The sequence below is a fragment of the Balaenoptera physalus genome (assembly GCF_965194825.1).
Source record: "Balaenoptera physalus genome assembly, chromosome: 7".
Lineage (NCBI taxonomy): Eukaryota > Metazoa > Chordata > Mammalia > Artiodactyla > Balaenopteridae > Balaenoptera > Balaenoptera physalus.
In genome coordinates, this window is record NC_138886.1 from 96268260 (window position 1) to 96292789 (window position 24530).

General features: G+C 42.9%; 1 protein-coding gene across 2 annotated transcripts in view; it reads left to right on the top strand.

Annotated features, from left to right (window-relative positions):
- Positions 1-629: 629 nt before the first annotated feature.
- Positions 630-24530, top strand: part of SLC18A1 (solute carrier family 18 member A1) — a 29141-nt gene continuing 5240 nt past the window's right edge. For both annotated transcript variants that reach the window (XM_082470013.1, XM_082470014.1), the window contains exons 1-10: positions 630-6888; positions 8250-8607; positions 9226-9284; positions 12703-12786; positions 13706-13798; positions 15375-15464; positions 15709-15752; positions 17896-17956; positions 18039-18134; positions 23653-23731. In XM_082470013.1, coding sequence (XP_082326139.1) covers positions 6765-6888; positions 8250-8607; positions 9226-9284; positions 12703-12786; positions 13706-13798; positions 15375-15464; positions 15709-15752; positions 17896-17956; positions 18039-18134; positions 23653-23731 — 1088 coding nt within the window. In that variant the 5' untranslated portion in view covers positions 630-6764. The remainder of the gene's footprint in view (positions 6889-8249; positions 8608-9225; positions 9285-12702; positions 12787-13705; positions 13799-15374; positions 15465-15708; positions 15753-17895; positions 17957-18038; positions 18135-23652; positions 23732-24530) is intronic.

The following is a 24530-nucleotide window of genomic DNA, read 5'->3' on the forward strand; positions in this document are numbered from 1 at the left end:
TTCCATTTCAGTTCTAGACTGTTCTCAACAGGCTGCTCTGGCTAGAAATCATTAGTCCTGGGGGCTCAGAGTCTACCAGTCTAATTACACACAGACTAAGCTCTTACTTTTACTCATGACTTTTTATTTTAAAATTTTTCCACTATAATTTGGATATTAAATAAAAAATCTCCTAGAATTTTTGCCATTTAGCATAACCACTAATATAACTTAGGTGCATTTGTCTTATGTATATGGAATTTTTAGAGATATATAATGACAATGCACATAAAGTTTAAAACATTAATTGTAATAAAATATACATAACATAAAATTTATTACCCTAGCCATTTTTTTTTTTAAATTTTATTTATTTCTTTATGGCTGTGTTGGGTCTTCGTTTCTGTGCGAGGGCTTTCTCCAGCTGTGGCAAGAGGGGGCCACTCTTCATCGCAGTGCACGGGCCTTTCACTATCGCAGCCTCTCTTGCTGCGGAGCACAGGCTCCAGACGCGCAGGCTCAGTAGTTGTGGCTCACGGGCCCAGCTGCTCCGCAGCACGTGGGATCCTCCCAGACCAGGGCCCGAACCCGTGTCCCCTGCATTGGCAGGCAGACTCCCAACCACTGCGCCACCAGGGAAGCCCTACCCTAGCCATTTTTAAGTGACAGTTCAGTAGCATTAAGAATATACATGTTGTTGGGCAACCAACCAATCTCTGGACGTTTTTCAGCTTGCAAAACAAAAACTTACTTCCTCCTCCCTCCGGACCCTGGAAACCACCTTTCTACTTTCTGATTCTATGAATTTGACTACTCTAGTTAGCTCAAATAATTGAAATCAATATTTGTCTTCTTGTGACTGGCTTATTAAACTTAGCATAATGTCCTCAGGGTTTATCCATGTAGCATGTGTCAGAATTTCCTTCCTTTTTAAGGCTGAATAATATTCTACTGTATGCAAATATGACATTTTGTTTATCCATTCATCCACCAGTGAACATTTGGGTTGCTTCCACCTTTTGGCAATTATGCACAATGCTGCTGTGAATTTACATGAAGTTTTATACCCTACCTTTTTACTTTCCATTGTAATATCTAGGTATAAACATATATAATTTTTCCAGGTTGATATATAGCCTCCATAATAATCTTTTTTTCTCTGTTTTAACAGCAACATGGTAGTCCTTCAAACCCATATTCTTAAATCTTTTCTACAGTTGGACATTTGAGATGTTTCCAGTTTTTCCCTCACTGCTGATAAAAATTTTGTACCTGTGATATTCCCCCCATATTTTACTTTATATTCTTAGAGTAGATTCCTACGAAGTGAAATTACTAGGTTTAAAAGATATGGACATTTTATAACTTGAAAGACAAGAGATTGGGGAGGGAGATAAATAAGGAGTTTGAGATTAACATATACGCACTACTATATATAAAACAGGTAAACAACGAGGACCTACTGTATAGCACAATGTTTTGTAATAACCTATAATGAAAAATAATCTGAAAAATTATATATATATATAAGTACATATATACATAGCTGTATCACTTTGCTCTTGAAACTAACACAACATTGTAAATTAACTATATGTTAATGAAAAAAAAAAAAAGAACTTCTTCCAAAGGGAAGAAAAAAAGAAAGACAAGAGATAGAAAGCCAAATTGCTTTCTAAAAGAATTATTTCTATTTGCACACTAATAGTGTATATGAATTTACATTTCCCCATATTCACACCAGCTTTTTAAAAAATTTTCCTGGCTGCGCTGCACAGCATGTAGGATCTTAGTTCCCCAAGCAGGGATCGAACCCCCACCCCTGCCTAAGTGGAAGCCTGGAGTTTTAACCATTGGACAGCCAGGGAAGTCCTTATTTATTTATTTATTTTTTAACATTAGAAAATAAAACAGGAGGAAGATAAAGGCTCATTTCTTTTTTCTTTTTTTTAAAAAAATATTTATTTATTTATTTGGCTGCACTGGGTCTTAGTCGTGGCACACGGGATCTTCATGGTGGCATGCGGGAACTTTAGCTGCAGCATGAGAACTCTTAGTTGCGGCATGCGGGATCTAGTTCCCTGACCAGGGATTGAACCTGGGCCCCCTGCATTGGGAACGCAGAGTCTCAGCCACCGGATCACCAGGGAAGTCCCAAGACCTCATTTCTGTTTGATAGACAACACTGTGATTATTAACAGTGATGGGCATTTATGAGAACACTCCAAACTTGGCTAGCCTGTGAATACTAGCACGGTTACAGTTAACTGAAATATATATAATGTATAATATATGCATATAGTAGAAACATGTCTGCTATGTGGTGGGGGGCTCAATAAATGATAGCTATTATTATTGGTGCTATGATTTCTATTAATGCCCAAAGTATGATGATTCTTAGCCAGTACATGGTCTCTCAAGCCCTCAGCTCCTCTAAACCAGGGGTCCCCAACCCCTGGGCCACGGACCAGTACCGGTCTGTGGCCTGTTAGGAACTGGACTGCACAGCAGGAGGTGAGCAGGGGCAAGTGAGTGAAGCTTCATCTGTATTTATAGCCACGCCCCATCGCTCGCATTACCACCTGAACTCTGCCTTCTGTCAGCATTATGGTGAGTTGTATAATTATTTCATTGTATATTACAATGTAATAATAATAGAAATAAAGTGTACAATAAATGTAATGTGCTTGAATCATCCCAACACCATCTCCCCTCCCCCGCCCGGCCCCGTCCCTGGAAAAATTGTCTTCCATGAAACCGGTCCCTGGTGCCAAAAAGGTTGGGGACCGCTGCTCTAAACCATGGTTTTCCAACTCTATGGGGCATTTGCAGTTTGGTGGTCTCTCAAAACAGTTTATTCTTCCCTGTGGAGGTGCTCAGCAGGAGCTCTTTTCTGCTAATGCTCTCTACACACAGCTTTGCTTTGCTCGTGGCTGCCTTGAGACCTCAGAGTACCAAAGCTGTACTTAGGCTGGAGGGCATCATGGTAGAAGTGTCATCTGGGCTCCGGCATGACACTGCCTTATGCCCAGAATCTTGTAAATGTCTTTATTATTAATACGCCCCTCTATCTTTTGGCCCTAATGCTCTCTTTTCAGAGAGGCTCAGGCAACAGGAGTGAAAGGGAGCCCGTATGCCGTGCTCCCTGCAGTAGGCAGAATAATGACCCTCCCTCCCCCCGAGATGTCCACACCATATTCTTGGAACCTGTGAATATGTTACCTTACATGGTAATGGGCCTTTGCAGATGTGATTAAGTTCAGGATCTTGAGATGGGGAGATTATCTTGGATTATCTGAATGAGCCAATGTCATCACATGAGTTCTTTTAAGTGAAGGAGGGAGACAAGAGGCTAAGAGAGAGAGTGATAGAAAGTTAAATGGAAGAGAGAGAGAGAGAGACAATTAATGCTGTGCTGCTGACTTTGAAGGTGGAAGGGAACCCTGAGCCAAGAAATGAAGGTGACCTCTAGAGGCTGGAAAAGACAAGGTAACAGATTCTCTCCTAGAGTCTCCAGAAGAATTGCACCTCTGCCAACTCCTTGAGTTTTAGCCCAATAAGATCTATTTTGGAATTCTGACCTCCAGAACTCTAAGATAATACATTTGTGTTGTTATAAGCCTTTAAGTTTGTGGTAATTTGTCATATCAGCAATAGCAAACTCATACACTCCCCTCCTCCTATTTCTATTGCTTCCTTCCTATTTCTCTTTCCAGGATTCCTTTAAATCGCTTTCCTTTTTTTTTTTTTTTTTTTTAAGCCTGAACTTGAAAGTTCCCAAGTTAATTAAGACAATTAGGAGGGGCTACAAATTCCACAGTTAGGAAATCTCCACTGCTACTCTGCTCAATAGTTCCATTTGCTCTTTTGTAAATTATTTATGTTCTTTGCCCCACTGATGACTCTTAATTTCTTAAGAGTATAGATCTATAGGGCCACTCGAAGATTCCACAATGAGCCATACTCTCTCATGTAACCATCCATCCAGTCATTCATACAAGAAATATTTACTGGAGACTTCCACGTGCCAGGCTTTGAGCTAGTATTGGGATATAAAGATGGAAGTGCGCAATCTGTGCTTCCACAGAGACCCATAGGTGTTGGGTTTTTATACTTGAGAACAATATGCATAGTTTTTTTCATTTGTTTGTTTTTTGTTTTTCTTTTGTTTTTGGTCCTGCAGGTGTTGTAAGATTTGTTTCTTTCCTGAAAGCAGTTGGGTATGTGGAGCCTCTTTGACTAAGTAACAAGAGAGAGGAACCGTACCCTTGTTCCCTTGTGTCTTCCAGTTTGTATTCAGACCCAGACAAACGTTAATGTGTTTGATGATAGATAAGCATGAATGAAAAACGGTGTAGCCCAGTTCGTCTTTATTTAGGATAATTTCTCCCCTCTCTTTATCCTCTTCAGTGCTGCTTTCCTACCTGTGATGCAGGGAGCTAAGGTTCCAATTAAATCTTTGTGGACAAAAGGCACACATGACATCCCCAGATAACAGGTGGCAATAAATCCATCAGCACATCCACTTTCAGAGACCTGTCCTGGCTGAACTGCTAACAGCTGCCAATACCTCACTGAGTACCTTGTACAAGGTGAGCTCTAAGGTAAGATGTTTTTCTCTCTGGACAGATTCAATCCTTCCTTGTAATTTGTTTCTCTCAAAACAGAATTATGACTTTAAAGTTTACTACTGATTTGTTGACACATTCCTGGTTTCGTTTGGTTTGTGGTTTTGGTTTTGTTTTGTTTGCTTGAATATTTTTGGTCTGTCCTCAGAGAACTTATTTTATTCCATTTTACATCTTTTAGTTTTCCATTGCTTTTCTTTTAATCTCTTCTTATATTCTTATGTATGCATTTCTTATATATCCTAACTCAGTTTGCATTTAGATATAGCTTTTCCTTATATAGAGAGAAATGAAGGGTCTTAAATGATTTGCATGCATTTTCTGGTTAAAACTGATCTGGAAATTTGGTTCCATGGGCACCCCTTGGTCACTTGGAACTGTAGTGTGGATGGTGTTCTTCTTCCAGCCCTTGCCTTAAAACAGAGTAGCTCAGTGCTGGGATACTTCCAACATTTGAGGCTGATATTGAACCCCAATGATAATCATTTAAAATTATTTAGTTCCTGTATTATGAAAGTAGTTAATTATAGAATAATTATGGAATAACTCAAAATTACAGAAAAGGAGAAAGAAGATAATTTGTCATTGATTATAATAGCTGACACTTGTGGGTGTACCTTTCTAGTCTAGTCTTTTAAAATGGTGCACATATATTTATTTTTTATATAATTGAGGTCAAGCTGTAGATACAATCTAATATCTTTTTTTTCTTAACATATTAAGAGTATTTTCTAAGTCATCAAAATTATTTGAAAATATTGTTTTTAAGAGCTACTTATATTCCACCATTAAAATGTATCATTTTTATGATACATTTAAAATATATCACTAACATAAATAATTCAACAGTTATTAATTTTACACATAAATCTTTGGCTGCATTTCTGATTATTTCCTTAATATAGGTTCCAAATCAAAGGGTATACATTTTTTAGAGCCTGATATGTTTCATGACATTAATCTATTTTAAAATTTATGAGATTGGAATTGTTGATACTACAACAGAAACAACATAAAAGAAAATGAAATTCTTCCCAGCAACTGTTATTACCTGAAGTTTAACAAAGTACTCTGGCTTAATGCTGACTAATGACATGAAATCCTAAGTAGAAAACGAATCATCAAAGTTAGTATTTTACTTACACAGAGTAGCACACCTTTCTGAGCAGGGGTTTATAGCTTAAACAAAAGAATAGGTGTGTTTCTAGTACCATAGAGCAAGGGAAGATGGGGGGGAACATTCCTGCAAGTTAAAAAGAAAACTTGGGATTTTGTTCTAGTTTGACACTGATTGTGAGACCTGAGACACATCTCTTAGCTTCTTGAAGCTCAGATTTCTCATCTGTGAGATGAAAGCCTTGGTCTAGGTCAGTGTTTCTCAGTGGGCAGCACAGGTAACACTTGTGGCACATGGGCTATTTTGGGGTGGTACATAGACATAGACAGTTATTTTTTTGGCATAGCACATAAAGTTATCTTTTTAAACGATAGTATTTCAGTTTTTAAAAAGAGTGGATTTAAAGGAAAAGATTAAGTAAATAACAATACAGGTAGTCCTCAGATATGACATAAACTACTGAGGTGATGGGCAAATGTCTGATGTTTGAGAAATATAGAGCTAGGTGATCTCTGTAGAACTTGCTTAATGTGTGAGGTAGAATTTCAGATATAAAAAGCCGGTCAGCAATGCTTCCTTGGAAGGCATTCTGAGAACGAGGTAGAGTTATTCGGATGTATAAGAAGTAACAGAGACACAGGCATGGAAAAGGTTCAGATACCATCCTATCACTGGGAGTTTGGGATTAGCAGATGCAAACTAGTATATATAGGATGGATAAACAACAAGGTCCTACTGTATAGCACAGGGAACTATATGCAATATCCTGTGATAAACCATAATGGAAAAGAGTATGAAAAGGAATATATATATGTGTACCTGAATCACTTTGCTGTACAGAAGAAATCAACAGAGCATTGTAAATCAACTATACTTCAATAAAATATAGAAAAACCAAAAACAAACAAAAATACCATCCTATCACGTGCAACTCTTTGTACTTCTCATTTTAATAGTGAGTTTCACTTGTCTGGGCAGAATTTCTCCCAGATCCTCCCTAAAAACGTGGCAGAGAAGCCACCCCTGGCACAGCCCTCAGCATGCTCAGGGCAGCTTTGGACGTTCCTCAGTGGTTGCTGAAGAAGGGGAGAGAGTCCCGGAAGCTGGTGTTGCTGGTGGTGTTTGTTGCTCTGCTCCTGGACAACATGCTGCTCACTGTGGTGGGTACGTTTGGGGGGCTTGGTGCTGGGGGTTAATTTGCTCCGGTTCCCAGAGGACAGCACATACCCTGTTAGAATTCAGCAGTGAACGGACTGGAGAATTTTTCTTTTTCTGCTTGAAAACACAAAGATTGCTGGGGATTGGAAGAAATGGCAGGAAATGGGAGTCTGAAGCTTGCCAACCTTTGCTGAAAGACCCCAGAGGTTCAAAGAGAAGGAGGTTCAGAGAGCATCTGACCAGATCAAAGGGGCTGACCCAGAGCCAGAACTGGCAATACTTTTCTTCCTCCCCATACTGTCTTCCTAAGGTGCTAAGGACTCCAAGTGCCCTCTGGGTTAGTGAGCGTCTTCCCACCGTGTTGCCTTTGTCTGCTCTGTCAAAATAACACACTTTATATGGATATCCAACTTCTTATCCAAACCTACCTTTCCTGTGGTGCATTCCCTCCCAGTCCTTCTTTTTTAGTTGGTAGTCTATTCATTTTTACATTCAGTTGTGCTGGTATATAAATGGGCGCCAACATGTTTCCCCTTCTGGGTAAAATATATGGTTTTAAACAAGAATCCTCCTGAAACAAATTATAAATCCAATACAGTCAGTTCTTATTATTCATGGTGTTACGCTCTATAAAGTTTCTGTGAACACTGGATTTAGTCCATACTAAATAATTTCTCCTCGGGGAAATACACACACGCCCCCCCGCCCCCCCCCATACATATGTGTGTGTGTGTGCGCAAACACACACTGTATAGATTATAATCTTAAATCTTAAAAACAACACATCCTGGTAGATAGTATTTTCTTTACAAAAGAGTAAATGAACTTCAGAGGTGTTAAGTGACTTGCCTGAGGCCACCACACTAACAGGTGCTGAGTTGGGAGTCAGGCTGTGCCCAACTGGCCCCAGAGCTGGTGTTTCTTGCACCTCGCTGCCCTTCCCCACCCCATGCTCTGCATCTCTGTGTGAGAGTGAAACAAGAAGGCAGAGCCCACCTTGTTCAACCTCAGCTGCAAAAGTGAGCATCTGGTGACTCTGTTTTCCACACTCTCTGCATGTATGTCTGAGAAAACCCGTGATGGCTTTATGAGCATTGATTTTTGTGATTACAAACGTTAGCCAGTAGACGAATTAGCCAATATGGAATCCATGAATAATGAGGACCAATTGTATGATGGTTGGAATTCAGGTACTTGAGCTAATAGGGTAACTCGGGCAGGCGCAGTCTTTGAGTAGGCTTCAGATCATGTCACTTAGATGCCTTCCTGAGCATGAGTCTGGACCTCATGATAATGTCCCTGAACTGACTAGCAGTCAGAAGACAGTCTGTCCTTAGCCCTCATTACTTGTTCTTCTTAACTTTCAGTGCCCATTGTGCCCACCTACCTATATGCCACAGAGTTCAAAGTCAACACTTCTCTGTACCCTGGGCCCACCACAGCTTCCCAGCCTGCCCTCACTTCTGCCTTTTCCACCATCTTCCCCTTCTTTGAAAACAACACCTTGGCTATTGAAGAAAGTGTGCCCAGTGGCATAGCATGGACAAGTGACACTTCCGGCACCATCCCCGCTCCGGTCACCGAAGCCATCCCAGCCCATGAAAACAACTGCTTTCGAGGCACAGAGTTCTTGAAGGAAGAGAACATATGGGTTGGGCTTCTGTTTGCTTCCAAGGCTCTGATGCAACTCCTGGTCAACCCATTCGTGGGGCCTCTCACCAACAGGTATCTCAATGGGTACAGTGCCCCACAGGGTACTCAGGGGCTCAGAAACAAGAGAATGGGCTGAGGTATCATAAAGGTGGTTAGAAGGGATAAAGAAGGAAAACTCACTTGTCTGCACCCCAGGGTGGTCAGCTGTTTGGGAAAGATAACATGATATTGATAAAATGACTTGGGCTTCAGATTTTCTTAGTGATGTAATGACTACTGAGTACCAAGAAGAGAACCAGAGAACAGAAGTATACTACTGGTATTATTTCAGTGCCCTGGAACATGGCTTGAATGGGGTAAGGGTAGAAATAGGACAGGCCTCTTGCAGGATAGAGCACTGGCTTCTTAGTGCTTGTGTTTGGGATTATCCTCATGTTTCAGAAAGATATGCCTTCTGACTAGGTTATTTATCTTTTCTGGAAAAGAGGATTTGGGCCCTGGCCGACAGGCAAATTTGCATGTTTGTTTATATGCATTCACATGTCATATGCCATCTCTATACCTGCATTCGGAGACATGTTTTGCCATGAACTCAAATAACTGCATTTTTGTCCCCAATTACATGAAAAAATATAGTGCAAGTATACGGACGCCTATTGGAATTGTATCTTTTTTTAAATTCCCTTTTAGGATTGGATATCACATTCCCATGTTTGCTGGCTTTGTTATCATGTTTATCTCCACAGTTAGTAAGTAATTTGCTACCTCTTTTCTTCACTTCATTGATTAACTTTGATTTTATCACATGCATTACCAGGAAGAGAGCAGGGTCAAGTTATCTAATTAGTCATCTGACTAAGTGACCTATGACACTGATTTAAATACTTTACAGTTTTCGTTATGGGGACTAGAGCAGTAGAGGCAACTCAGTCTAGTTGGCCTTTGTATATCATGCTATAAAAGAACAGATACTTCACTTCCTTCAGCTCTGGAAAATTGTGAAGGCTGTTTTAATTTGTATGCTATAATGTGTATGTGTATCTATCAGTAATCCCTTGAATGAGTTTAGTACAAACCTCCCATCTTTTTTTAAAAAATAAATTTATTTATTTTTGGCTGCGTCCGGTCTTTGTTGCTGCGCACGGGCTTTCTCTAGTTGCGGAGGGCGAGGACTACTCCTTGTTGTGGTGCACAGCTTCTCATTGCGGTGGCTTCTCTTATTGCGGAGCACGGGCTCTAGGCACGGGGGCTTCAGTAGTTGCGGCACACGGGCTCAGTAGTTGTGGCTCGCGGGCTCTAGAGTGCAGGCTCAGTAGTTGTGGCGCACGGGCTTAGTTGCTCCGTGGCATGTGGGGTCTTCCTGGACCAGGGCTGGAACCCGTGTCTCCCGCATTGGCAGGCAGATTCTCAACCACTGCGCCACCAGGGAAGCCCCAAACCTCCCATCTTTGAAAAGAGGTCATAGTATTTTGATATGTAAAGGTAAAGGGCAACTAACAAAGAATCTAAATTGGGCAGTAGCAACTGGAAAATTCCATAAAAGTTTACTCCCTTCAAGGAAGGCCATTAAAGATTATAGCTTTGGAAAATAAATTTGCTAAGGAAACAAGAAAGAGAAAGACAAATAGTCTACCCAGTATCAGATAACTGTTCCCAATAAAATAGAGATGGAATAAGAACAGTAAGTGAAATAAAATACATCTGGAAATTGACCCTGAGAAAATAAGAAAAAAATGAATGTGGAGTTGGGGGGGGGAGAGTTTAATAAAGGGGAAGGCATCCTGCTGCCTCTCTGCTCCGAATAACATACCTTCTCCCTCTTGTTTTTCTTATTACCTTTCTGTTACTTTTCTACTTTTTCTATTGCTCTTTCTCAAATTTTCTTCCCTTCCAGCATAGGACTTGACTCCTGTCAACCAATACTGAACAGGAATTTGTTGCATTCAGGGCTGGAAGGTGCAAAGTGCAGGAGCTCAATGTGTGAAGTTCTGTCTGAGAACTTCAGCTTACTTGTGACATTCTAATTGAATCAAAGAAAATGAAGAAATTAAAGTTAGAAATCTTTATTGAACTTCTAGGAGCTCAACCTATACCAAACAGTAAGTTAAAAACTAGTAAGACGCTCTATTTCATCAAATGAGACATAGTTCATTTCACAAAACTTTATGGTACACACACATGATACCTTGATGGTGATGGTGAAAAGTCACTGAGTTGAAAAGTCACTGAGGGAGCATAAAGAATGAAAAGACATGGCTCTGTCTACCCAGGAGTTCTTAATGCTTGCCTGGGAGCCATGACAAACACCCTGCAAAGTAAGGTAATGCAGTGTCCTAGTGGATCCCAAACTTTTTAGCATAAGGTCCTTTCCTGATTCTCTGTCAAGAACTGATTTTTTAAAATTTATTTATTTATTTTTGGCTGCGTTGGGTCTTCATTGCTGTGCACAGGCTTTCTCTAGTTGCGGTGAGGGGGGCTACTCTCCGTTGCGGTGCGCGGGCTTCTCATTGCGGTGGCTTCTCTTGTGGAGCATGGGCTCTAGGCTCGCGGGCTTCAGTAGTTGTGGCACGTGGGCTCAGTAGTGTGGCTCACGGGCTCTAGAGCACAGGCTCATTAGTTGTGGCACACGGGCTTAGTTGCTCCGTGTCATGTAGGATCTACCCAGACAAGGGATCGAACCCGTGTCCCTTGCATTAGCAGGCAGATTCTTAACCACTGTGCCACCAGGGAAGTCCAAGAACTCATGTTTTGAAAGCTTTTCTAATCTACCGAACTGTATGTATTAAATAATAATTATCGTTTCCATGCCATAACTAGTGTTGCTACACTGAGTTAGCCTAACTCTAGCAAACGTTTGATGTTTAGGGGATCCTATGTAGCATTCCTTCAGGGTTTTTAAATACTAAAATGAGGTTGCTGATGCCCATCACTCCCCCGAAGGGCCCCCAGCTGGGAAACATGCTTAATGTAATTAGGAGCTAAATGGTGGCCCATGTTGGGGCACAAAGTGAAAAAGAAATTACTCTGGTCTTCCTAAATAGGGGGATCAACCATCCTAGTTTGCCTGGGATTGAGGGGCTTCCTGGGATGTGAGACTTTTGATTTTAAAACCACAAAGGTCCTGGGACAACAGAGATGAGTTGGTCACACCATTCTCAAAGGACATAGGGGTAGCAGACCTTGAACAGAGTGGAAATTAGAAAGCCTAGGAGAAAGCATTGGAGGCCTGGCCAGGAGAGACTAATCATTGGCATGTTTGGGAGACGGTGTTCTCATGTCGGGAAGTAATGGGAGAAGATTATAAACACAACCAAAGACATCTAATGAATGGGCAAAAGCATTCAGATTATGCTGATTCAGACACTTTGGGAGGGAGCCTTCTCTCTTTCTGTGGTGTTGTCCTGGAATTGGAGGTGAGACATGTCTGGACCCACCAGCCTTACTGCCAATGCCCTGTAATTTAGTTGTTGATAACATATTCCTGTTTGGTTCTCAGTTTCGTGTATGTTAGTCTCTAGTAGACTTAATCTCTTCAAGGGCTTGAACTGGATATTCTCTTTATTTCACATCTGCTACAGAGTCCAGCACAGCTGCATGGTCAGTATTACTTAATAAATACTCACTGATCTGATTTGGCTAACAGATCCTCCATAATAAGGGGAAGGATCTGATTGGATTACAAGATATTATTTTCTACACAGTACCAATGGTCCTTCAAGTACACATAGCTTTGGTCCCACACTCCAGATGACCCAATGGGACCCAACAATGGCAAAGATCAAATCTGGGTGTTGCATATAGAGGATCCAGAAGTAGGGTCCAGGGACCAGTTCTCAGCCCAGGGCATTGGGTTTCATGCACAGCCCTGACTCCAGTGGACAGGATGTTGGGTTTTAAGCAGGAAATGTGGACACTCAGCCTTCCATCCACTGTGTGGTGAATCGGTTTATGCTTTGGTTTCTCTGTCTTCATGCCAATTAAAATGCAATCCTAATTAAGGGGGAAGGATTAGAAAGACAACTCCGAAAACAGGGAGCAGTGATCATGCTTTATTAAAACATACACATAATGGCTCATGTCTATGGTATCATGAGTCCATTTTCTGGTGGCCAGGGAATCAAAGGCATTTTTGCTAACTGGAACATTCTTGCTATTCTCTTTGCCCAGTGTTTGCTTTTTCTGGTACCTATACCCTGCTCTTTGTGGCCCGAACTCTTCAAGGCATTGGATCTTCATTTTCATCTGTTGCAGGTAATGCCGACATCTTGCGCACACACACACACACACACATCTCTCACCATCTCTTACTACCATCAGACCCTATAAGATTTATATGAAGAAATTAAGGAAAATATCATCATAGTTGTGATTGTTGCATAAATTGTGATATGTATCTCTGCATAGTTGCGGAAATTGTGATTTAAAAACAAGATAATTGTAGAGTTGCTGGTAGTGCCTATAAATCCCTAAGCGTGACATAATTCTCTTTGATAATATTTAGATACTGCTAGCTCAGGTCAGACCAAGCCCAAGGTAAAACTGTGAAGTATGCCAGGTTTTCATTTAATGGCACTCTATGGTCTTTTCTCTGTCCCCCTCTTACCATTTTATAGAAATAGTAAAGTTAATACTATTGGTAATACCATCACAGTTTGCAAAGTACTATCAAATACAATATTTAATGTAATCCTATGAAGCAGAGATTTTATGACATTTTACACATGAGTAAATGGGCATAAGAGCCCAGCCCACACTCTTTCCCAAGTGCTTTCATACTCTTCTTTGGGCATCCCCATCGAATAGAGCAATGCTCTGTGTCCATAGGTTTTCCCTTCCTTGGCCTACTCCATATCCATGGATTCAGGGAAATGTACTAGGAAATGATAAAATAATATGAAATGCAGGATCACTGGACAATGGTATTCTGCATTACCCTTCCCAGAGACTTTTGCGCTTCCAATGATATTCTGAACAGAAGGAGTGAGCAAGGTGGGCATTTGGGGGACTTGTGGGAGGCAGTATTTGCAAAATACTATGGGTTAGGTTCTATAAAACCCCAAAAACTGAAACTCTAGCTAAGACGACCCCTGAAGATATAATAGGGGCAAGACCAAGGACTCAGTGAGAGAGGCAGAGACTATGCTAACTCTACCTGCCTCTCTCCTTTCAGGTCTTGGGATGCTGGCAAGTGTCTACACTGATGACTGTGAGAGAGGGCAGGCCATGGGAATTGCCTTGGGGGGCCTGGCCTTGGGAGTGCTAGGTAAGTGGCACTGGCCCCGGGTCTGGGTTCAGGAGGGTGAGGTACAGCAGACTCTCTGGAGACAGCCCCAGGAGGCAGGTGTTTCTAAGGTCATGGAAGACAGCATTTTTCTTCCTTCTCTGTCCAACCATGTTTTGAGGCCTTCTGAACAGGAAAAGCAGAATCTCTTTCCCCTTGGGAAGCTGAACAGCCCATAAGGGCCTGGGAATGGTCTAGAAACCTACTCTATTCAAGGGAGTGAATATCTGCCTGCTAGTAGCCGCTGCCTTACCTCTGCTTCCGTACGTGGCCCGCGCTTTCAACATGAGAACGTGCTTTTTGTCAGGTTCTGTGCTAAATGTATACATAATCTCTTTTATTCCTCACTACCACACTGTAAAGGAGGAATGATCGTCCCCATTACACAGACAAGGATAAGAAACGTTCATAGCCATCCAAGGTCACATGGCCAGGAAATGCCAGAGCAAGGATACAGACTCAGATTTTCTGGGATTGAATCCCAAGCTCCAAACCATAAGCTTATACTTTCTTTGAGTTTCATCCAAAGTCTGGTTTAATTGACTAGTCCAACAAGCCACACACTTTTACTGAGTACGTATTGTGTGCCAAGCACAATGCTGGCACAGAGGGGATACAGGTCAGAAGCCTCAGACATGGTTCCTGCCCTCTAGGAATTTTCTAGCTGACTGAGAAGAAAACACCAAAAATCTCTTCCCTGGCCCATACCCTGCTCTCTACCACCATGGTGAGGAGAGGGAACCAAAGCCCTCTCTTTGTTAGTATCCACCTCCCCAAACACCCAAGCTAAAACTTTGGTGCATCCTTGTCTCCTTTATCACCTCTCACTCCCAAATGAATAAGCCTATTATACCCTCCTAAACCACTTACTCAAGCCAGCTCCTCATCACGTCTCAGTTGGAACAAGGCACCAGCCTCCTGCCCGATCTGCACGTTGCCTCCTTCCTCCAAGGTGCCACCAGAAGAAGCTTCCTATGCCCAGAGCTGGTGGTGTTTCTTCCCTGCCACAAAGCACTCATGTTTCTCCCTAGCCCACAAGGCCAAGTACATGCCTTATACTTGTACTTATCTGGATATACACGGCCCTTGGCTATTTGGTCTCAAACTTCCCCACCTCTCCTCATCTCCCAAATACTCCTATTCTAGTAACAGGGACTTTCTTCTATTTCTGCTCTATCCACACTCTCTTTTCTGACACTTCTGTGTTCTTCACACATGCTTCTCCTCCACCAGTATTATCCAGTTGACAAAGCCCCTGTGGCCACCTGAACTCACTCTACTGTGATTACATAACATTTTGTGGATGGAACATTTACTTTTCACCATGTTATAATTAATTGGGTTCCCCCACGCCCACACACACATTTCTTCCACTAGAAAGTGAGCCCCTTGGAAGCAGGTCTTCTTCATCTCTGAATCCTCAAAACCTCATGTCCTCATGTGGAGCTCAGCCCCTAGCAGGCCCTCAAGAAATGCTCACTGGGTATAGGAGGACAAGTCATGCTGGCTGGGAATCAGCCCCCCATCTCTGGAATCCATGCCTGTTTTGCTTTTCTAGTGGGAGCTCCCTTTGGAAGTGTGACATATGTATTTTGGGGGAAGATTGTACCCTTCCTCATCTTGGCCTTCCTGGCACTACTGGATGGAGGTAAGTCACCATAAGAGGACACCAGGCAGGCGAGAGCCCAGGTCAGGTTGGGAATGCATCATGCTGTGGTGTCCATGGTGACATATTTGGGTGGATCAAGGACTGCCCCATCGTAAGAGAGAGGGAGGAATCTCAGGGAATTAGATCTGCAAGGGGTAGGGTGCTAACAATGTGGCTGTTATTGGATCCTCCAACTAATAAGTGGACACACTGAACTATTTCTCACTCCCTCTTCCTTTCTTAGCACTCCAGCTTTGCATCCTACAGCCTTCCAAAGTCTCTCCTGAGGTAAGTGGATACCAAGCTCCATTGCCAAGAGAGTGATAGAATGGATAAGTGCAGTGACCCAGGCCTGCCTAGACCATCCCTGTCAAACCATAAGAAGAAAGGGGAGTGGAGTTGGAGAAAGCAAGAACTGTACTGGATTCCCAATAGGGTCATGTTTAGGATAGCATGAGGGATGGGGAAGGAGTCTGGCTTGATGTTGGACCAAGATGGAGGAAGGGCCTTATAAAGAATCAAAGAAACCTTACTGAGTTATACATAATAACTCAGAACCAGGATGACAATGACATTGGGACCTGAGTATTTATAGTTATAATATCTCAGAGCTAAAGAAGACCTTGGAGGCCATCCAAACAATCTCTCCCCTCAAAGCATCCTTACAGACTGTCATTCTGTAGCAGTTAAATATCAGAGTTGGTATTTGTCTGACTCTAAGACAGAGATGGCTCTGGGAAATCTATACCAAGTCATGAAGAAAGATAAGAGAGTACAGACAATAGGGGAAAGTTTGATCTAAGGACCTTGATTTTGTAGCCAAGTCAGATGGTAGTGTTGGTATCCTAGGGGCGCACTACTTGTGATTGGTGTCTGAAGTGGGGGGCAATCTTGTGGGGTCTGTGCTAGCTCCAAGTAATTAGTGTCAGAATTGAATTAAACTTTAGGGACACCCAGTTGGTTCCCAGAGAATTGGAGAATTGCTTGGTGTGAAAAAAGCCCACCCATTTGGTATCAGAAGTGTTGTAAGTAGAGGAATGATTTTCCTTTAGTACCTTTTTGAATAATTTTTATTTTTAGATGGTAATGTTCTACGTATTCAAAAAAGTATTTTTTTTTTTGGCTGGCATACCAGTACTATATTTTATTCATTCTTCTATATTTGGGCATTTAGGTAGTTTCCAGTATTTTGCAGCTACAAATAGTGCTGTAATGAATAACCTTTTGTATAGGCATTGTTATGGAGTTGGAGGTAATCTTTAGAGTAAATTTCTAAAAGTGAAATTGTCAGGAATTCCCTGGCGGTCCAGTGGTTAGGACTCCACACTTTCACTGCCGAGGGCCCGGGTTCAATCCCTGGTCAGAGAACTAAGATTCCACAAGCCTCATGGTGCAGCCAAAAACAAAAACAGATAAAAGTGAAATTGTTGGGTCAAAGCGTTTATTGGACTTCTTTATGTACATTTTATGATTTAGATCTGTCTCTTTACTTGAATTATATATGGGAGAGGGCATAATCTTTTTAGTTTTAGCATCTCTGAATATTGCAATCCACCCTGTGTGGATGCAGAGAGGGTTATCATATCAAAACTATTAAATCCATTACAAGATAGAATGTGGTAAACACCAGAGATTAGGACACAGTACTCAGGAAATTTGAAAGAGAGAGAAGTTCCAGCTACTGAGTCAGGGAACACTGGATAAGAAGGAGCCATTTAAGCTTGACCTTGACGAATAGGTGAGGTTTGGACCTATGCAAAGGAGAAGGAAGGGAGTTTAGGAAAAGGTAACCATGACAACTGAGGGGCTGCTTGTATGCATGGAAGGAAGGTAGATGCTAAGTTTATCTGGGATGAAGTTTTTTGAGGGGTGCGGGATGTTATAATTGGACATTTAGGCTGGCATTTTAATCTAGATGTTCAGGCACCTTCGGCCACACCAGTCCAGTACAGCTCCACATGGTCAGAACAAAGCAGTCAGAAAGCTTGAGCAGCTTTCTGAGTCGTTACCTCTAGGCTCACCTTTGGGGTTCAGCACTCTGCCTGTGGTCCTTCCTGGATAAACATTGGTGCTGGCGAGATCCAGTGGAGAGGCCCGAGGCCAGGAGTCCAGACACCTGTTGTCCAACGTTGGCCCTGCTGACAGTGCACTCTGATCTGGTTGATGGTCATTCAAAGGCAGGAATCATGTCTGGAATATGTTGTCCTACTCTTTGTGACCGCCTTGCACATGGGGGCTATGCGGCTACCAGCTCACTCTGTGACAATGGGCAAGTCACCTCCTCTTCTATGACGTGGGTGTCTGGTCTCTCCAGTAAGGGAGCTGACGTAGACGGTCTCTGAGGTCCTGCCTGCGCACTCTCAGATTCTGTGAAAACAGGAGAGATGTATACACTGTACAGATGGAAGTTTTTTGTTGTTCATGTTCTCAGAGTGCCAAGGGGACTCCGCTCCTCACACTTCTCAGAGACCCTTTTATCCTGGTGGCTGCAGGTAAGCTGGCATTACCTCCCTTTGGGCTGGGAGAGTCTGAGCTTCTGGGCAGCCTTGGGGGCTCACTGAACCATCTCCTCAGGCTCCCTCTGCTTTGCCAACATGGGGGTGGCCATGCTGGAGCCCACGCTGCCCATCTGGATGATGCAGACCATGTGTGCCCCTGAGTGGCAGCTAGGTAAGTGACCTTGGTCCCCAACTCGGGCTTGGGCAGAGATGCGTGCCGTGGGCCCTTTCTCGGGTAATCGGCAAGCATCATCAGGGCCAGGTCTTCAGGGTCACGGAAGGACAGTGTGCTTCCTTCATAGAATGACCTTCCCCGTCCACAACTGTGAATCAAGCCTGATTTAGTGGGCAGTCCCTTCAAGAAGCAGGCCAAGGAGCCGTTCCCTCAGGGTTACTTGAGACGCTGCCTCCTGGGCTTGAAGTCCTAAAAATTTCTGTCCAATAAAACATAACTCTCAACTTTAAAAAAAAAAAAGGAGAAGAAGAAGAAAAAAAGAAGCAGGCTGAGAAGAGCAGGGTTGGGGGGCATTGACGGGTGTTGGAGGGGCAACATACCTAGCTGGGTGGATGAATAGCTTCTGGTCGAAAGCTCTTGGGTTTTTATTTCTGCTCCATTGATTTGCTGTACACACTTGTGAAAATCACAGCTTTCTGAGCACCACTTTTCTCATCTCTAAAATGGACATCAGAATACTATCTAGTTCAGAGGGTAAATCTGAGGAATAAATGACATAATCTGTGGCAAAGCTTTGCACCCGTAGAATATTAACAAGGCACCACCGTTACCATTGCTGATACGTTCTTCTTTCCCACTCTGTCCCCCAGATTACCTTTTGCTATCTTTTTACCTCTAAAAAGGTGCTAATGGAGTATATTATTCTGTGAGGGAGGCCTCTAGCCTCCTCTGCTCCATGGAGAGATGTCCTCATGACTCATCTGAGCTTAGAGAGGAGGCTCTGGACCTTTCCAGGAAGTCTGAGGAAAGGGGACAGAAAAGGTTACGTGCAAATGGCTCAGTCACTGCAGGGAGGAGAGGCTTAAGTGGCCAGAGGGGAAACTGACAAGAACCTGATACAGCTTAATATACAATGAAAAGCACTAAATCTAATTTTTTAGGGGACCAGGCTAAGCAAGGCTCCCAGCTGCACTCGTAGCCCCAAATTGAATTTTTCTGGGCTGCAGCTGCCTCTGACCATGACAGTTAATTGAGTTAGTTGGTGCTTGGTGCAAATAAACATCCCCTGCCTCCAGGCTCTAGCCGCTCAGGCTCTTGGGGCAGAGGGGCAACCAACCTTGGCTCAGAATGGCCTCTCTGCAGCCCTTCTTCACCCCACAGAAATATTACAAGCAAACCAGCCGTCAGCCAGTAACTGGTGAATTGCTGACTTTGGGTTTAATTGTAAACATACTGACCGTTTCTGTTAGGCAACACTGTTTCCTGTCAGGGTACAGAGAAGCAGAGAGAGGCTGGTGAGACGCAAGGAAACTCACAGGCCTGATGCCACCCCGTGCCTTGTGCAGGCGAGGCTGCAGTAGAAAGCCCTCAGGAGAGTAAGTGAGAGACCGAGAAGGCCTTGCCCTCCACCATCCCTTACAACTCTCCTCAGTGCCCTCTGCGTCTGTAAGTCTAATTTCAAATGTGCTCACCTGGAGAGTGTGTTAAAATTCAGATTGCGAGGCCCCATCCAGCAATTCAGCAGAAAGAAGTTTGCATTCCTGGTGAGTTTCCCAGTGATGCTGATATGGTGTTAGCGACCACACTGAAAAATATTGCTTTCGATGCAGAACCCTCTCCAAGTTGTCGGGAGGAACAATTTATAGTCTGTGACTGAACATTCTCCAAGTGGCCCGTTGTGTGCCCGCTACTCTCACCCAGTGGAGGAAAGAGCTCAGGCTTTGGAAACAAGCCCACCTGGGCTGAAATCCTGACCCAGCCACTTACTGGTTGTGTCCTTGGATAAGTTACTTAACGTCTTCAAACTGCACTTTTTTTCATTTGTAAAAATGGAGGCACGTTTCTGGTTGTTTTCAGGGTTAAATAGATCTTTGTATTCTAAAGGCATTAGCACAGTGCCTGGAATAGAGGATATAGTCAGGAAATAAAAATCATGACTGTTTTCATCATTGTTTTTGTTGAAATCACTTTGACAGTCACAGCTCTGTGTAATTCCCCACCCCTTGAAGATATGCTGTGAAATATATATGTGTCTGTAGACATATAGTCTGGAACACCTCTTTTGCACAAAATGCTACTGAATTGCAAGCTATACTCAGATCCTAAAGAACAAGCCACACTGACTGAGGAAAATCTCATTCAGGAAATCCCACATCACTTAAAATGATGTCAAGGAGATGTATCTAGGAGGCCTGTGGGCTTCCTACAGGTGCCCATTTCCAGATACCAGGTAGACAATTGAGTAGCTACACTATTAAATCTTTTAAAGCAATTAAACAGAAACACATGGTTACAGTTTGAAACAGATTGCCACCTGTACAGATAGACTAGACAAACACACTAGGGTGTGTTTCACCTCCAGCCCACAGAAGAGAATATTAAAAGCAAACAAGACCTCAGCTAGTAACTGGTGAATTGTTGACTTTGGGTTTAATTGTAATCATCATGACAGTTTCTATTAGGCAGCACTATTTCCTCTCTATACAGAGAGGCAGAGAGAGGCTGGTGAGACCCAAGGAAACTCACACCACTCATTCCATGCAGTTCTTTATGCCAGAGCCATCTGTGCTGCCACACTGCTGGTGGGGTGGTGGAAACACCTGGAGTTGGAGGGAGAAGGTCTGGGTTCAGGTCTTGACCCTGTTACTCACTGGTTATGATGATAATAGTTAAGGCCGATGCTCAGAGAGCACTTATTCTGTGCCAGGCGCCTTGCAAAATGGTTGCTTTGCATTATCTCAGTTAAGCCTTATAACCAGCCTATCTGGTAGGAATTATTATTATTCCCATATTTTAGAGATTTCTTAATCTGACCCAATCTCCCATTGCCCTCCCAAATCCTGGGTCTTGTGGAAGTCCCTGCCATCAGCAAGTGTCCCTACGCCCTCAGCCTCTTTTCTCTGAACACTTCTTTCATCTTCTTGCCCTGAGACCTGAATGTTTTCTGAGAACACCATTTTCCCACAGCCTTCTTGATGGAAGTTCATGTTCCTTTAGGCTTTGCTTTCTTTCGCTGCTTCTGAATCATTTCTTCTTCATTCTCCTTCAAAGGCCCTGACTCCCTTGAAAATCATGTCGTTAGATTATACCACCCCACCCTTCTTTATTGCAGTTATCTACTGACCCCTGAGTTATCCCTTCTCATTCATTAAATCCACCAACACCTGGCTCATATTCATTTCACCTTTATTCCTCTCACCACTTTTGGTGACTTCCATATCCAGGTGGATAACCTTACCAACATCTTGGCCTATTCCTTAATCTACTCTCTTGCAATGATCTTCTTCTCCTCTCCACCTTAGCCAATCAAACCTTTATATAATATTGACCTTGACCTCACCATTAATCATGGCTTCTCTGAAATTTCACTTCCAAGCAGTGCAGTTATCACCTTACATATTCCCTGCTCAGGTATTCTAATACCCCTATATTAACACACTTTGGCTACACTGGGATCACCAGTCCATTCAATTCTTTCTCTGTTTCCCTCACTACTCATGTCCTCTCTTCTTTCTTTACCCAGCTTGGAGTCCCTCATGATGAATCCATGTCCATCATTAATGTCACTCTTTTGAAAGCATCGTTAATTTCTTTGCCCCACCCACTCCCTCTGGGGTTGTCACATGGGAAGCCTTAACTCTGGTTAAGCCTATCTGGTTGCCTACTCCTTGTGTGCACCTGAGCAGTGAAATGGGGCTGTAGGAAAACACACACTAGGTAGGCTGTTGGTCTCACCTTATATTTATGGCCACAAATCTAAAGTGGGTTTTCACACTGTCCAACAATCTTTCTTTAAATCCCTAGTTATGTTCTTCCTACTTTCCAAAAGGACTGGTTTACACTTCTCCATTCAAACCTCCTACACATCCTCATCCCTTCACCTTCATCATCCTCAACTCCCAGTCGTTGAGAAAATAGAAGCAACAAGAAGGGACCTTGCATGTTCTCATCACTACATATACTTACTTCCCTGTACCTGTGCCTACATCCACTGCCTTCTCTTTATGGTTGAAACATCCCAGCTCCTTCAGAGGTCGAACTTCTTTTTTCTTTTCTTCTTCTTTTTCCTTCTGGACTCCATCTCCTCCTACTTCCTTGGCTACTCCTTATCACCTTTGCTATCTCCTCCTCGTCTGTTAACTTTTAAAGGTAGGAGTCCCAGAAGGCTCAGTCCATGGATATCTATTCTTCTATCTCTGATCTTTCATTGGTGATCCCAGCCATTCCCATGGCTTTAAGAACTAATTGGTAAACCAATTAGTCGAACCCTTATGTCTGTGCGTAGGATCTCTCCGCGGAACTCTAGACTTGTCTACTCAATGGGCTTTCCTATTTGCATTAAGTGTTTTTGTATGTTTGTTTGTTTTTCTTGCTAAAAACCTTCTGTTTTGGTTATTCAGTTCTCAGCTTAAATGTTACCTCCTCAAAGAAGCCTTCCCTGATCCCCTAAATCTAAGTTAGCCCTTATTCCTGGTCACTCTTCCATATTGCCACATTAAACTTTCTTCACAGAACTTATCACTTGTCAAAATTATCTTTTTCATTTATTTGTTTATTGTCTATCTCCCTCCCTTGGAATGTAAGCTCCCTGGAAGCCAGGATTTTGTCTATTTTATTCACCCTTCTAATCCTGGTCCCTAGAATACCTGGTACATAGTAAAAGCTCATTAAAAATGCTACATGAATGAATAAATGAAAGAACAAATCAATGAGACTCAGAGAGGGTAAATTCCCCACGGTCACAGAGCTAACAAGTGGTCAAGCCAGAGTTTGAACTCAGCACCAAAGCCCATGTTCCAGGGTACCTGACTCTACTGTCACAAAAAAACAATGTGATAAGGGCTTCAGTTTACAAAATCCTTTTACATACATTTATCTAATTTGCTCCTTAGTGTAATTTGGTATGATAGAATCACAGCTTTGTTTTTCCTAGATGTGGAAGCCAAAGCTCAGAAAGGTTTAGTAACTTATCCAGAATCACTGTCAGAGGGAATTCCATGGTGGTCTAGTAGTTAGGACTCTGCACCTCCACTGCAGGGGCCATGGGTTCGATCCCTGGTCAGGGAACTAAGATCCCGCAAGCCTTGAGGTGTGGCCAAAAAAAAAAAAAAAAAAAGTCACTGTCAGAGCAATAGAAGGGCAGGTAAATAGCAAGGCAGGAATTTTACTTCCTAGGAGGTATGTAAGTCTTTCTCTAAAGCTCATGCTCTTATGCTGATAATCACGGGTATTTTATACGTGAGAATGGCTCATCAAAGCCATTCATCAGGAAGTCCAAGAGGGGAGCTAAAAGCACGTTAAATGTGTTGAAGCTAAACATAGCCCTGCTCTTGAGGAAAGCAGAGTGTGGAGCCCTATGTCATCTGCTCTGGGTTTGCAGAAGGATCTCCAACCCACAAAACAAAGTGGTTTGGGATCCTTGAAGGTAACAGGGGGACTTCACTGTCCTGTAAGAAACAAGGTGTTTTAGAGTAGCTGGGTACATTCTAAGGTAAGGGCCTGTGTCTTTCTACAGGTCTAGCTTTCTTGCCTGCCAGTGTGTCCTACCTCATTGGCACCAGCCTCTTTGGCGTGCTGGCCAACAAGATGGGTCGGTATGTAGCCTGGAGATCTGGGAAAAGTCAGGTGGGAGAGACTTCTGAGGGGCTCCCTGCACCTGGGATGATGAGTAATAGCTTCTCTGAGGTTGAAAATTTAGAACAAGTACACACAGATAAAAACTGCCCACTGGGAGGATGGGGATGGGTGGGTGGTAAGGGCAATGTAGAGAAAGGATGGTCCTGAGCTGGCTGCTATAGAAGAGGCAGTGAATATATGAGAGACAACCTTTACTCTCCAGATGTTTGTTGTGCAGTTGAAGAGATAAAATAATTCCACAGAGAACAGGTATGAAGAAAGCAATACCTTGGGGCAGTGGTTGTCAAACTATATTCCGTGGACCCCCAGGGAGCTCTACAGGTGTGCCTCAGAGGCCACCAAGTGGAAAGGGTTGGGGGCTAAGAGGTATAAGTCTGGATTCTGTTCCTCCACTACAGTGGGAACACCTTTAATTTTACCTTTGGAGTTCAGCACAGAGATTTAAAAAATAAGTTTAAAAACCATTGCCATAGGAAATCAGAGAAGGAAAGAAGTTTGGTATATTTTGTGGGTTTTGAGATGGACCCTGAAGACCAGATAAAATATGAATAGGTGAGAGGTAGGCTGAATCGGGAAACAGCAGAAATTAAGTTTGAGGATGATCCCCAAGGGGCAAGTACCTTCTGAGTCAGCTGCTTCCTCTTCTAAGGGAAGGAAGAGTATGTCCCATTGCTCCTCATCTGCTTCTACTGGAAAGAGGTGTGGAGTCAGGGAAGAGATGAGGGGCCAGGAAGGGACAGGGCAAGAGCTCACCTG